Raw genomic sequence first — 15,695 nt, 5'->3', positions numbered from 1 at the left:
AAAAAGACATTCACCATTTGTGGGGTGGGGGGTGGGGAGGCTTGCTGCCTGCACTGGCCATGCCAGCAGGTGGGGGGCACTGTCACACACCTCCCAGGAGGCTGCCAGAGCGGCCTCCCCCTCCTGAACCCCACCCTCCCACAAGCTGCCAACTGTCAGCAGTGGGGATGAAAGGTGGGGGGGAGCAGAAACTCCCACACTGCAGTGGCACCCCACAGCTTGCTGGCTGGGGTCTCAGGTGGGAGTTGAGTCAGGTCCATGTGTCGAGGGGGTTCCCCCTTCCCACCCCTCACCCCAGCCTCTTGGCAGCTGCAGCCAGGAGTTGCAGCCCTGCTTTTCACTATGCCAGGAACTGGGGTTGGGGGGAGGAGGGAGCCCCCCCACTTCACAGACCTGGTTCACTCCCCCTCCAAGACCCTCGCAGCAGAGGTCCTTTTCCTCCTGGCTGCAGTTCCTGGCATAGTGAAAAGCCTGGTTTGGCATCCCCACACTGCAGCTCCTGGCTGCAGCTGTCAAGAGGTTGGGGTGGGGCGAGGGAGGGAGGAAGGGAGCCCTTCTGCTATGCAGATCTGGACCACCCCCCTCCCTCCCTCGTGACCTCACCCAGCAAGCTGTGGGGGGGCCCTGATGGTGCGGGCTCCTTTCTTCCACCCCCTCTCTTGAGCCTCCTTACAACAGGAGCCAGAAGTTGCAGCACAGGGCTGTCCAGCCCAGCTTTTCTCCATACTGGGAACTGGGGCCAAGGGGTGGGAAATGGAGCCTCTCTGCTGCATGGACCCAGCCCAGCCCCCACCAAGACCGGAGCCTGCAAGCTTGGGGTGGGGGGAATCAACCTGGCAGAGAGGCTCCATTTTCCCGCCCTCCCACCTGGTTGTGCAGGGAGGAGACAGAGCCTTCTCTCTCCTCTCTGTGACAGCCCAGGGGCAGGGCTGGGCTGGTGCTTGCCTGGAGCACCAGTCAAGGCTATCAAGCCACCCAGCAAGGAGTCCCTGTGATAGTAGCAGAACATGACTTACTTTGAAGTACGATGGATGTGGTACAGATGTTTAAAAAAGCACTCTAACTTAAAGGTCTTTAGTCTTATACTGTATCCATCAAGGGTTATCTTAGACTAGGATCCACCATTCATAAAACACTTCCAATGTCATGAACATTTATTCTTTTATAGATTTAAAGTACTTTCTGTATGCTTAATGTGCATGAAGTGTAATGCCTCTACCTAGCCTCTGTCTCCAGCCCCTTGGTCCTGAACACCAGCCAGAAGGAGGAAGGTAGAACTCATAGCTGCTGAAGGTAGAAACACTACCAGATACGTCTCTGGTTTGGCCCCCACTGCCCTCCTTCTCCATCTCTGCCCAGGGCACTGACAGAGCTTGCTACATCCCTGACTCACTCTGAAATCCTCAGATGCAAAGCTTTATATACTGTATTCTTGTGGCAAAAGTTCTGTTTCCATTGTTGTCTTGGTACGTGGAACACAATCCTTTATCTGTTTTCTGTGAACAATTTGAAATATGGTACCCCCCTCTTTTCAGAATTTGATTTTAGGAGTGACAAAAATCACTGAATTCTTCAAGTTCTCCTTGACAGAGGAAGAACTACAGGCAGTTATAGACAGGAGCAGCTTCCAGGCTATGAAAGAGAATTCCCATAGCACCCATGGTACCTTTGGAAATATTCTCTTCCGCAAAGGTAAATTACCAAAAAAGGAACTAGTAGTCCTCTACTGGTAGAACATGTCAAGCTTCCCATTGCAGGAAGTCTACTAGAATTTATTGGATGTAAATATATTTCACTGATGCTCTGTTTAAAACATGTATATCACAGTATTTTATCAGTGTGTAAATCACAACATTTCTTTAGTTCATTCCTCACTTCAGAGCGGCACCTCCCACAAAGTTCCCCAAAGCTGGACAGTCTTCAGTTTGGTAGAGAGTCATTTATTACATTTTTATTCATATATCTTTTCCAACAAATACTTAATTCAGTTTTTATATACCTTACATGCAGCCGTTCTCTTTCATATACAAGCAATAGGGCTGACAAAGTTTTCACAGAAAATGCTGTTTTTTTGAGGATTGTTTCAAAATATCTCAGTTTAATGTACTGTCACCAAAATCAACCAGAATTCAGATAGATTCCTTCCTATATTCCTGGTACACGGACCCAGAACCAGAGACCCTGGAAGTGTAAGGTCTTGCTTTTAGCCAGGCCTGCTGAGGGGTTCCAAGAGCTGGGTTCTCTGGGAACTATCTGCCACTCTCTGTAATTGAAATGTTGGTGAATTTTAGTTGTTGTAACTTGGGAAACTGACAACTGTGCATGGATCTAGGAGTTTGAAAAGTGGGGTGCAGATGTTGTGGTGTATCATCACATATAACACAACACAAATTTTAAAAGAAACTAGAAGCTTCACTAATAAGCTAAAGGCCTTAAGCTATATTATTCAGTTTAAGACTGAAGCAAAAACAAACAAACAAACAAACAAAACCAAAAAAATCAACAAAGCCCCCCAAACCCTAAGCTTTATTGGAATGTGCATTCATTTTCTGTATCATAGATTATATATAAAAACACAAGAAACCAGTCAAAATAATCAAAATATGTTGTTTCATTAATTTTGAAGTTGTTATAGTTTAATGTATATTTCTTTCTCAGATTCATAAAACAAAATTGAGCTTTCTTGAGCATCTTGGCAGTGCCTCCAATGCTTCATTGAAAGTTTTTTCCATACCTGAGCTAATGTTTACCTGAGTAACATTTCCACATGTGGGTTAATGTTTCTAGCTAGAGTTAAAAACTTTCTTCAGTGGTGTGAAATGGGAGCTACATTACTAAGGGAAGCTAGTAGATAACTGAACTGCAGAAGTGAGGATAGCTAGACTAATAGGACCATTAAAGGGCTTTTAAAAGGAAAAAGAACACAGGGAAAGATCTGGCGGGGGGTGGGTGGGCATGTAGTGGTGCTGTTGCATCCCTTCCCCTTCTTTGATCCCTGGTCCACCTAAAGTTTAAAACCAACTGTCTGGCAGTGGCAGCAGCATTTCTATTCAGGCAGCTTTGAGGGAGTCACTTGACTTCATGGCTCATCATAATCAATCTGATTCCTTCTAAACTCTTCAGTCCACAGATGTTAAGAACCCTTTTCTAATGGTTTTGATGTCCCACTAATTAAGCTATCCTTTCTTTCATATTTCTGATCGCTGTTAGATGCTCCTTTTCACAGCCCTGTAGACTGTTTTTGACTCTAGCTAAAAACATAACCTCATGCGTGGAGAAAACTTTCAGTGGAGTATTGGCTTTGTTTAATTTTATGAATCTGAAAGAGAGATATACATTTAATTCTAATGATTACAGGACTAGTGAAACAACATCTTTTCATTACTTTTTTCTCTATTACACTTTTTTATACATTATATATAATGCAGCAAATTAATGCACAATCCATGGAATTATATTTGTTTTTGCTTGGATCTTAAACTGAACAATATAGCCCCAGGCTCCTAGTATATTAGTAAAGCTTCAAGTTTCACTTTAACTGGAGAAAAATATGTGTTGTTTTGTATGTGATGATGCACCATATCATTTGCACCCCTCTTTTCAAAATCCTAGATCTGTCCATGCAGCCTACTGGCCACCAATTGGACGTCCCTGGTATAGTTTATGCACATCATGGCTGAAATTGTTAAAATAGAACAGTTGCAAATCATGAGGCAGTGATACATCCAGTGTAATGAAATAACTCTATTTGCTTGAAGGTGCTATTAGTGACTGGAAGACCCTTTTTACTGAAGCTCAAAACCAAGAGATGGAGAGAAAATTTGAAGAGTGTTTAGCAGAAACAAAACTGGGAGTCAAGATAAAGTACAAGGAGTACAGCAAAGCATGAAGATAAAAGCATAATTTCTGACAGAAGTTTCCCACAGGATGAGCTGATTCTGCAGAAATCAAGACAAATTCTGTAGTACTTGATTCCAGCTTCACTACCTGAAGGTTTTAAGAATCTAATTTTCTTTTGAGAGAGAGAATTTTTTACCAGCTGTGAATTTTATGATGATTTAGTTTAATTTTTTCTCTTTAAACAATGACATTGTAATGATCACTTTTAGTACCACAAAGCTGCTAAAGTGCATGATTTGGGGATAAAAACAACTTGTATCACCTTGCACCATAGATTTTTAGTGACACTGCTCATACATAGTAAAGAGTGGGCAACATTTGCTAAAGAAATGCCTTTCATGTGGCTACATCAATAGTAAATAATTTTTATGGCTGCAGGCTGGATTGACCCAGTTTGGTCAGAGGTGTGCCTGCAGGTGGATGGGAAGGTACTAGGGGACTCAGCCACTGCTGCCTCTTTTCCCTGTGACTGGCAGGGGAAACATGGGCAGCTACCACTTTTCTCTGCTCCACTATGGGGAACATGTCCACCACCACTGCTTTTCCTCTGTGCCCACTACTGCTTCTTCTCCCTGTGCCTGCTGCTGCTGCTTCCCTCACTATCAGCATAGGGAAAGTGACCACTGCCAGCACAGGAAGGGTGCCCGCCACTGCTACTTTTCCTTGCACCTGCTGCCGCTGTTTTTCTCTGTGCCAGGATAGTGAAAGCGAGTGCTGTTGAAGACCTCGCTGCTCAATGTCACTATAGCCCCACACCCACAAAACAAATCAATAGGCTGTATAGGCCAGATTTGGCCTGCAGACCATAGGCTGCCAATCCCTGGCAACATAATTTTGAAAGACAATGTCCAAAAGTGTTGCAACATTACACTCTCACAGCTGTCATTCAGGAATGGCAACAACCAAGCTATTGAAATAAAAAAATTCCTTTTGCATGGTAAGAATTTGAGTCAGTGTCATTTTACTCTCAGCTGAACTGTGAACCTAGAGTCCATCCTCTGTAAAGGGCAGCATATAACTGTGCCAAGGATAGCACTAAGGTGACTCACCCTGCTTCATCCTTTCTCCAGAAAGGGAAGTTAGCTCTGCTAGCTCTTTTACTTTCTTATTCTGAGTCAGCTTCAAAGTGTTGGCTGGTGTCTTCTGAAGACAGCACAAAGAGTTGAGCCCACGCCGTACTCCTGCCCACCTGCATGTGAAGGAAGGGCAATAGTAGGCCAGTGGCTGCTTTTTCCTATACAGCACCTCTGGTAATGCCAGAAACTTATGAAGAGATGTGAGGGGACTCCTCGTATCCCCTTACTTCCATGTATGGCTTGCAATGAACCAGAATTTACGCTGTTTGTACAGTGCCCAGCCCAGTAAGGCTTGGGCTAGGTCACAGTCTCTTGACACTACTATAGGAGTAATACTGAGTAAGAAAAGCAAGAATTTCCTTATAATGAAAAGATTATATTTTCTCTTTCTTCTTATTTAAATATGACAGGATGATGTTTGTTCTGTCTTTCTAAAATAAATTTGCCTTTGGCCACAGACAAGGTGAATGTTTGTGGAAGTCATGAGTGATTGAAAAGTTGAAATAAGAACACAAACACAATGTTATCTGTAATTCTAGCCAGCTATCTGATTTTTTTCCTCTTCTTATTCCGTATTAGTCCTAAAGAAGTGTCAGGAGACTGTGACTTAGTCCAAGCCCTTCTGGGCTGGGTGCTGTACAAACAGTGTAAATCCTGGTGTAACATAAAACCATATACACAAAGCCCAATATATACACATCTAGGTGAGGCACAACATCTGATTTAAGTCTTAGTCCCAGCTAAGAAAACAGAACATTGAACTGAAATCCAAAGCATAATACCCTATATTTCGTAAGTTAAGGAGCTTAATGTAGAAATGTAACCATCATTGCATAACATTTACATGGCTGGGTTCAAGGTACGGTTTTGTTCAAATATTTCATGTCAGCTGCAAGAAAAGTGCACAGTATTTTTTCTCCGAACTACAATTATCAGGCAGGGATAAGGTCAAGCTCTTATCTCATGGTGTTTGGTGGCTGTGGCCTGTATCTGCTGATACATATGACTACTTTCATATCTAATAGGAGAATTCTTTGTCTAAAGGCAGCAGACTAGTCCTTCCTGGAAATATAAGGGGCTATTTGCAGCATTTATTCACCCAGAAGGATTTTATTCCTAGGCATGCAAGGTGACAAGAGGGAGAGCAAGAGCACTCCTGTCTCTGGCCATCAATAGATGAGTGCCCAAGTCACTTTCCTGGGAGGCCTGAGAACACAGGTCCCAAGCTCCACATTCTCAGAGGGGCTTTGATCCTGGGTTTTTGGCTGTCTATCATCACAGTTCTGTAAGCATCATACCACAGGCAACACAGGAGCAAGACCTTTCTCCTTTTCAAAGGTAGACACTAACTTAGTCATTGGAAAAAGTAGCTGTGGGGCAGTGTAGGGGGAAGCTTCTGCCTCAGTGGGAGTAGTGGCACCCACTTTTTCAGACTATGGGCCACTTCATTGAGACATGCACCCTCTGGGCTACTTGCTTTCTCTTGGCCCTATATATCATCCACATACCTCTCTTTGCTGGCTGCTGAGGGGGCCAGCTTCAAAAGTAATGTCAGAGAAGGGGCCGGATAATTGCTGATCTCTGGTGTGGAGATTAGACTGTGGTGCTGGGAAGTCAGAGACACAGAGATTCAAGCCCCCTTTGAGAACTACATTTTCAGGCAATTAAGGCTGTCACCCATCCACAAGGAGAGAACGTGTGTGTCATGGTTATACATGAGGCCCATGTGGAGCCTACTGAACATGCCCAGTCTGCACATGTACCTAGTCATCTACGCATACAAGGCCAGATGTCCAGGAATAGAATTACTGCCTGCATGTGAGTTTCAAAAATGCCATGTAGATGACCAAAAATGACCACTTAGGTGACTAGAAAGGAACAAAACATCACTATAAACGTACCTTTGTACTTCTGTATGCAGGACAGATACAGTTGCAGTCAAGACAACTTGGCAAAAACATTCCAATATATTTTTGTAGAAACTTGCCCTTGGATTTGCCCACTTATTTTTCTGATTTTTTATAAATGTCACCCTGGGCACATTTCTGATTATTGGAGTTCTTTGCCAAAAAAAAAATTCTATGTCATCCTTTAGGTATTTGTGGATTCATTAAATGCCTGGGATTCCCTTGTAGGGATTTTCATTAAAAATTTCTATGGATTTTTACAATGTGAGATCATATGTTTTATACTATACCATTTCCCCTCTTTAGAGTCCAGACCAGCTTGTCATGGAGGGAGATATTTACCAGCACTAAAATCAAACTGCCAAATTTCCTGCAAGTATAAAATGGCAGCTCCCTTGAAGTCAATTGAAGTCCTTCCTCTGCAGGATGAGAGAATATAACACTTAGGGAGGGTGTGTACAGAAGAGGTCTGTGCACGTTTTACAGTGCTGTAATTTAGAGCATTTTTATAGCACTATAGTTACTGCACTGTTAAACATGACAGCGTACATCTACACAAGATGCTTTACTGTGCATTGGATTAACTTAAGCTCCCTCCAGAGGTGGTGCAATTGCCTACCCTGGAAATCTTCAAGAGGAAACTGGATGGTCACCTTGCTGGGGTCACCCAGTTGTCTTTCCTGCTTGGTGCAGGGGGCTGGACTCGATGATCTTTCGAGGTCCCTTCCAGCCTTACACACTATGAATCTAATCTAATGTGCAACAAAGAGTCACTGTCTACATGTGTGCAGAATTTACTGTGCAGTAAATTAGGCTAATATGTGGTTTATTAATACCAAGAAATACAGATACTAGGTTAACTAACATTTTTTTCCCAGTCAGCCTAGGCAGAAAAGGGCCACATGGGGCAGGATGAGGAGTGGTCTGCAGCTCTGGTGCAGAGATTGGCATCACAGCCCAGTTTGGTGGGGCTGGCTTGGGCCAATGCCCTGTGACCGAGTGACAGCAGCGCTGTGAACTCTCCCCTCACTTCACTTGCTGAGGGGTCAGGGGAGCTTTCTGTTCCCACAGCACTGGGCCAGGGACAGAGAGTTCCCTGTCCACTGAGCCCTGCTGTTGCCTGTGCAGTGCATGGCCCAGCTGGCTCCCACTCCCCACCTGTGCCTGGGGGGATCCAGGAGCTGAGCAGTGCCAGGACCAGGGAGAACTGCTGGGGTTGGGGCAAGGAGAGGGGCAAGGGTTAGCAGTGCCAGGACTGGGGACAGAGAGCTCCCCCATCCTCTCAGCAAGCAAAGCAAAGGGAGAACTCAGGGTGCTGCTGCTGCTTGGCCACAGGGCTTCATCCCAAGCCTTATTTTAATGTGCAGTAACCTTAAGGTACATTAATTGCATGTGTAGACATGCCCACAGAAGAGCAGTGTTTGGTGGGAGCGGCCTCTGAGTCTCCCTGCGCTGTCCAGCTTGGAGGCAGGAGGCACCGTACAAAGAAGTGGCTCTGGGCAGGCTCCAGCCTACAGAAGTTATTTAAAATACTGTAGGTTGCTGAAGTTCTGTAGAACATGGCACTTCAAATTTAATCTCTCATTTAACCAGGGTTAATTTAAAACTCTGCAGCCATATTTAAAGTACTGTAAAACCATGAATTTCTGTTAAGACATGGCAATAAAACACTTTAAATGGCAAAAAAAGCAACTTCTGTACATGACACCCTTTACTGAGCAGCAGATTAATTCACTGTACAGTAAATCGTCACCATCTACATGTACATGTGATAATTAGGGTGCAGTAAACTAATTTATTGCACTGCTGGATAGTCCTGTCAGATACAAGTGGTATCTGGCAGTGCAGTAAATTATTGTGCTTAAATGCACATGTAGATGCTGCTGTTGGGGTTATTTTTAATTAAGATGGCATATATTCAGTTGCATTAATTGTATGTGTACGCCCATGGTGTACTTCTGTTCCTTTTTGTGCACCTAAACAACAGTTGTCCTGCTTTGTATGTGGCTTTTTTGGCCCTTGCACACAGTTTGGGATCCTGTTACCCATGCGTCATGCATATACATATACTATGTGCTGGCCAGGCAGGTACATGGCTACATATGTACACCTACTTACTCATGTAAATTGTTCCAGGATTTTACCCACATTCTCCATGATTTTACTTTCTGGAGGTTTCTCCTCCCTGAACAGATCCCATTCTAAAGATTTCTTAATGATGTTGTTTATGGTAGTTCCTACATTGCTCCTCTGTTGTTCTGGGGCAGTGATTCTCAACCAGGGTCCAACACCATTCTCAGGTGCCTTGAGATCCTTTCAAGGGTGCCCTGAGTTGCCACACAATTTTAACATTATTAAATTTGCAAGCATGATTCACAAGAGCCATCCAGAGATTTCAAATAGGAATCTATATTGTTAAAAGCATTCTGACCTCCTGTGATCTTTGAGTTCTTTGCAACAGAGGAATTGCTCTATGATTTTTCTGTAGTCAAAAATGAGTTAATCTCGACCTACTAAAAAGTTTGAGAACCATTGTGCTAGAGTCTCAATAGACATACATTGAAAGCTGTCCTTGTTCCAAAGAGCTTGTTTAAGACAAGATGAAAGGGGTGGGAGAAAAAACAAAGGTGAGGTATGGAATGAGGAGTGGGGAGGGAGTAAGGGTGCTGAGAGTATATAGTAAATAATAGCCTTTTGTTTAAAACAGGTTAGCCATAAGTGCACTGTTGTCAGTGTCTGTCAGGCCTTGACTTGCTCTTCCTATGCACACTTTTGGGATCTGGATCCTCTGTCTTGCACTTTATCTTGAGAGGGATCAAGAATCCAATGGCCTGTTTCTCTGCGATCTCTTATATTCCCTCATAGATTAAACATACCCTGTCCCAGAACTCCAGCCAAGTGTGCAATCTGGGCTACAGATTCATGTCATAGCATGTCATAGATACAAGCGGGCAGAAAGATCTTGCACATGGTTATAAAGGTCATTTCTCTTAATTTAGTAGTAAAAGAAATACACAGTTAAAGATAAAAGATCTGTTCCTACACCACACACCTTGTCTCCTCAACTATGGGTTTTTTCTAGTTTTGGTAACATTTTTTGGCTCTCATTTAAGCCAGGCTTCTACTTCTAGGGGTAACAAATGTATGCTCATCCATTACCCTGTCCTGCCCAAGTCTTTCTTAGTGTCCTTCTCAGTTTTCCTCCCAAGAATTCTTTTTTAAATCCTTCTTTTTTCATTTCTTTGCTTTTTTAGTTTGTGGACCTTTAGAGTCTCCAGACGCATAGCCCTACAGACACACAGCGGGGAAAACATTCCTCCAGCTGTTGCTAACCTGTCATAGTAAGTACTGTTTGGCAAAGTTAACTACTCTCCGTTATCTCTAATCTTGCATGTATGTGCAACAAGGCTTGTAAGCACAAGTAGATACAAAATGTTTTTTTAGGAGACAGTAAATTTTAAGCTATCTCTTCATAAAATCAACCAGAATGCATAAGTTAAACATTAACAGTTTCTTTAAAGCACCAAAGCAGTAGATTAATTTCCTTGCTTCCCATTTTGGGCTCCAATCCAACTCCCAGAGAAGTCAATATTATGAGTAGAAATTAATTCAGTTGGAACTGGTTCAAGCTTCTTGTCTGGACCATTGTTGACAGAGATAGAGGGAGGAGTGAAGTGCTGTTCATGTGGAGCACAAAATCTGTATTTAAAGGTAGTCTGTGCCCTGCTCTGTCTGCATACAGCTTCACATCAACAGAGAGAAAGAGAGAGAGAGAGAGAGAGAGTGTGTATGAAGGAAAGATAAAAATGCCAAGGCCCCAACGAAAATTTATTGATATTTTGGAAAAATCAATGGTTGTTGCTGACACTATGGATCGTGAAGACCTGATGTTCACTTACAAGGGGATTCCCTATCCCACTACTCTTTGCTCTTATGAAGTATTCAAAGCTATGGAGTCCTTTGAAGCCAGAAGTGATGACATGATTCTTGCTGGGTTCCCTAAATCAGGTGAATATAGTTTGTTTACTGTAAAAATATAAAGTAGATGATGATGGTATTGATGATGCTGGTGGTGATGATAGTGATTGTGATAGTGATGGTGATAGTATATTTTAAACAAAAGAGCTATTCTAGTCTATATTAAATAATGTTGATCAGGAAAATATTATGAAGGTTATGGGAGGTATAAAATGACTTCTCACATTCTTTTCCAAAGAACTATTATTGTTATTCGTAGTCTTAGGGTTAGAAGATTATATGCAAAAGTCAGGAAAATCAAAGCATAGTTCTCACTACAAACATAATGTGCTTTCTTAGCATACAGGTGATATTACAGTCTATGCTTTTGAATATAATTAGCCATTTGGTTAATACTTCATTTTGTAGATTTTTCATTTATTTTTTATGAAAAAATTCAGTCTTCTGAAACTTCTTGAAATATTGAAATGTTAAGTTTGGAAAATCATGCAAAAAAAAAATCAGTGAATAATTAACCATGTATATTTTTATAATTGAGGCCCCCATAGGGAGGGAGTTGGGCAGGGCAGGGCTGGGGCTGGGGCTGCTGCCCAACCGCGTGGTGCATGGGGCTTGTGGCCCAGGGCCCCAATGCATGACTGCAGAGCCCCAGCGAGCAGAGGGCCAGGGCTGCATGTGGCTTATCCAGGGGATGAGGTTAGGGCTGGCTCCCTGCCACTGCGTGTACTCCCAGGTGGGGGAAGGACAGATATATGTCCCCTCAGATCTGTGTGTAGGGTGGGGGTGGATAAGGGCTGCCTGCTGTGGGCTTGGGGCTCCCTGCCCTGCTGTCTTCCCTCCAGGGCCTCCGCAGCCTGGTGGGTAGGACCTGGCATGGCAGGAGAGAGTGGGGCTGGGTGGGGAAGCTCCTTACCACTGACAGCCCCATACTGCCTTGGCAATGTGTCCCCTGCCTGACCAGTAGCAGCAGGGGTGGCAGTGCAGGGTTGTGCCCCTCGCTGCTCCAGGGCAGGCAGGAGGCACACTGCCAGGGTAGCGCAGGGCTTGCAGCAGCAGCAGCAACAAGTTTCCCCTCCAGGCCCTGCTCTGCCATTCTGGGTTCTGCCTGCTGGGCTGTGGAGGCCCCAGGGGAGGGAAGCAGGGCAGCAAGCCTGAGCCCGTAGTGGGCAGCCTGCACCTGCCCCTGCCCCCACCCTGCACACAGATCTGGGGGGCATGTGCCCCCCTGGGAGTGTGTACAGTGGTACAGAGCCAACCCCAGCCCCCTGACCTGAGCCCACAGTGGGCATCCCACACCCCCCACTCCAGAGGCTCTGCTCTGGCCATGCTGCCTGTGGGGGATAGGGAGCCAGGCTGCATGCTATGCTGCAGCAGCCCCCACCTCCCATGGGCAGCAGCTGGGGCTTGGGTGCTACTGCAGGGGGTAGGGAACTGTGGACCTGTGTCCCTGGCTGTGACAAAGGCACTTTCCAGGTCTGATACTATGATGGCTTGACCCTTGTCTCTGGGCAAACTGCCTGCCTTGCTCATCTGCCACGCCTTATTGGTAAATCATTATGATGTCAAATAGGTGCGAGGCTGCTCTTCATAGATTTTATAGACATTAGAGCTGGAAGGGACCTCAGAAGATCATCAAATCCAGCCCCCTGCCCCAGAGACAGAAAGACAGCTAGGGTCAAAGAATCCCAGCAAGATTAGCATCCAAACATTTCTTAAAAGAGTCCACAGACGGTGCTTGCAACACCTCTGGAGGAAGTCTATTCTAGGCGTTGGGGTCTTGGACAGTAAAGAAGTTTTTCCTTAGTCTAAAACAGTCTTGGAGGAGTTTGTGACCATTGGACCTTGTCATCATTTGGGGTGCTCTGGTGAACAGGTATTCCGCCAGACCCTGATGCACACCCCTTATATACTTATAGGCTGCCACCAGGTCACTCCTGAGCCTGCACTTTTCCAGGCTGAAGAGTCCGATGGTTTTCAGCCTCTTCTCTTGCCCTCTGATCATGTGTGTGGCTCTCCTCTGGACTCTCTCAAGCTTCTCCACATCCTTCTTGAATTGTGGAGCCCAGAATTGGATGCAGCACTCCAGTTGTGGCCTCACCAAGGCCAAGTACAGCTGGAGGATGACATTCTGAGATTTGCTCGAGAAGCATCTATGGATGCAAGCCATTGTTTTGTTTACTTTAGCAGCTGTGACATTGCACTGGTGGCTTGTGTTCATCTTGTGGTCAGTCATGACCCCCAAGTCACTTCCGGCCGTGGTGCTAATGAGTGTAGCACTGCCTAGCCTATAAGCGTGATGTGGGGTTTTTTTTCCCTCAAGGCGGAGTATGTTGCATTTATCCATATTGGATGTCATCAAGTTTTTATCTGCCCACTTTCTAAGCCTATCAAGGTCAGCCTGAGTCACCAGCCTATCCTCAGGTATGGATGCTCTTCACCACAGTTTGGTGTCATTGGCGAATTTGGCCAGTCCCCTTCTGACACCAGTGTCCACATTGTTAATAAAGATGTTAAAGAGTACATGTCCAAAGACAGAGCCTTGGGGGACACCACTGGTCATGGAGTGCCATGATGATTTGCTTCCATTGATTACCACTCTCTGGGTCTGACTTCGGAGCCAATTCCCCAGCCATTGTACTGTGATGTAGCCGAAGCTGCAATTGGCCAATTTTTCCACGAGGAGATCATGGGACACCAGATCAAAGGCTTTTTAAAACTTTAGAAAATGACATCAATCTCTTCTCCCTCTTGTCTAGGTGATATGTCACCTGGTCATAGAAGGAAATGAGATTGGCCAGGCAAGACCCACCTGCAACAAACCCGTGCTGGCCGTCCCTCAGGATGTTGCCATCAGCCAGTTTGTCAAGAATGATCTCCTTGATAAGTTTTTTCCAAAATCTTCCCAGGGATTGAGGTCAAGCTGATTGGCCTGTAGATCCCAGGATCTATTTTCCTCCTTTTCTTGAATATAGACACCACATTGGCCTTCTTCCAATCTTTGGGTACTTCACCTGTGCACCACGAGTTCTTGAATATTCTTGCCAGTGGCTGGGCTATGATGCCTGCCAGCTCGTTATGTATTCTGGGGTGGAATCTATCAGGACCAGTTGACTTGAAGGTGTCTAGCCTCTCAAGGTGTTCCTTGGCTTTTTTCTGGGTGTCGGATGTCAGTTGTCACATTTGGTTTAGCAGGGGTCCAATGTTTTGCTTGCTCTTTTTCTGACTCCCCACATATCAGAAAAAGGGCTTTTTATTGTCCTTTATACATGTAGCCATTTGGAGTTCAGTTGCAGCCTTGGCTTTCCTGGTTCACTCCCTACGGGTACAAACCAATGCAGAATATTCCTCTTTAGTGATGATTCCTGTCTTCCATCCTTTGTAAGCCTCTCTTTTAGATGTAGGAGGTCCATGAGTTCTCTGCTGGTCCAAGGGAGTCACTGCGTCCTTTTGCTACCTTTCCTCCGAGATGGGATGGACATCTCTTGTGCTTTCAGGATTGCTCCCTTAAGTAGTAACCACTCATCTTGTACTCTCCTCCCTGTCGAGTCTTGGCCCCTTAGGGCCATGACTACAAGCCTTCTGAGCTTATCAAAGTCAGCTTTCCTAAAGTTGAGGACTTCTGCGTTGCTGACTGACTTGCCAGCTTTGTGATGGATAGTAAAAGTGATCAGCTCATGCTCACTGTCTCCCAGCTTTCTTTCGATTCTTAGGTCACTGACTAGATCATCCCCTTTGGCCAGTACTAGGTCCAGCAGCGCTTTACCTCGTCAGTCCACAGACTTCTTGAGTCAGGTAGAGCTTGTCCACACATGTAAGGAAGCTTTGTGACCGTTCGGATTTGGCCAAGTGCTCTTCTCATGAGATGCCCAAGTAGTTGAAGCCGCACGCACTCCAAATGACCACAGGCAATCAGTACACAGTCCTACCATCCCTACACATGTCCCATGCCTCACTGATGTCATGCTGTAAACATAAACAGCTCCAGCTTACAGCTGGGTCGAACATAGCCCTTTGCAAGGCTGCTCACATACCACCCTACTTGGGCCTCTCTCTTACTGCCCACCTCTCACAAGGGCCTCTCACATGCTGCCTTTCCAGGCCACACTCCCACCGCCCTACTCTGGAGAGATCCTCAGGCTTGTCCACTCATACTTCAGATAGCCCTGGCCCAGCCTTTTGGGTTCTCTGTGACTCTCATCTGGGCGGTGACCACTGATTCACCCCACTCCTGGCTCTCTCAGCCCTAGCCCCTCACTGAGATGTTCCTTACTCCCACCTCCTGGGGCAAACACACTGTCCCTCCTACTGGGGCCCAGGGTCAAACACCCCCTTGGGACTCAGCTGCTCTTCTCTCAGTTTAACTGGCCCCACTACTCCACCCTGCCACGCTCAGGGCCTGGGGTCTTGCACCCATACAGGCTCAGGTGCTTCACAAAGCATGCCTGGCCCCCCTTTAGCTCTCCAGGTAACTCACCCGAAGGTGGGGGCAGGGATTTAGGTGCCCTGACCCGCCTTACACCGAGGAGGTTCTTGGTCCTGGTATTTACGTGGCCCTGCCCTGCCACAGGAAGGACCACTAGGCCTCCCCATCCTGGTAGGGTGCAGTTTTAGGTCATGCCCAGGACCAATGAAGCCTCCTTCCTCATAGTCTCACCCTGACCTCCAAGATATTCCCAGAGAAGGAACCCCACCAAGCAATGTTACCCCCAGCTCACCGATCTCAACAATGCTGTGCTTTTATAACAGAGCTCTCCCAAAATGGCCATTCTTGTTAGCCATCTGGAAGCTCCTTAATCCAGCCCTTAAAGTGACAGACACCCTAAAGGGTGTTCTG

The 15,695-nt window shown here is 45.5% G+C and overlaps 2 protein-coding genes across 4 annotated transcripts in view; both read left to right on the top strand.

The window, feature by feature from the left end:
* The window catches only part of LOC109304756 (sulfotransferase 6B1-like), a 30,693-nt gene extending 24,422 nt beyond the window's left edge, over window positions 1-6,271 (top strand). Inside the window, exons 7-8 of the mRNA XM_019527567.1 lie at window positions 1,536-1,692; window positions 3,759-6,271. Coding sequence (XP_019383112.1) covers window positions 1,536-1,692; window positions 3,759-3,889 — 288 coding nt within the window. The 3' untranslated portion in view covers window positions 3,890-6,271. The remainder of the gene's footprint in view (window positions 1-1,535; window positions 1,693-3,758) is intronic.
* A 4,288-nt stretch (window positions 6,272-10,559) lies between these two features.
* The window catches only part of LOC109304722 (sulfotransferase 6B1-like), a 23,557-nt gene continuing 18,421 nt past the window's right edge, over window positions 10,560-15,695 (top strand). Inside the window, exon 1 of one of the 3 annotated variants that reach the window (XM_019527503.1) lies at window positions 10,560-10,891. In XM_019527503.1, the coding sequence (XP_019383048.1) occupies window positions 10,567-10,891 (325 nt within the window). In that variant the 5' untranslated portion in view covers window positions 10,560-10,566. The remainder of the gene's footprint in view (window positions 10,892-15,695) is intronic. The other 2 variants (XM_019527502.1, XM_019527500.1) reach the window with 2 other exon arrangements.

This window comes from Gavialis gangeticus, unplaced genomic scaffold (genome assembly GCF_001723915.1).
Source record: "Gavialis gangeticus isolate Ggan-Ray unplaced genomic scaffold, GavGan_comp1, whole genome shotgun sequence".
Lineage (NCBI taxonomy): Eukaryota > Metazoa > Chordata > Crocodylia > Gavialidae > Gavialis > Gavialis gangeticus.
This window is presented reverse-complemented; position numbering and strand designations above follow the sequence as displayed.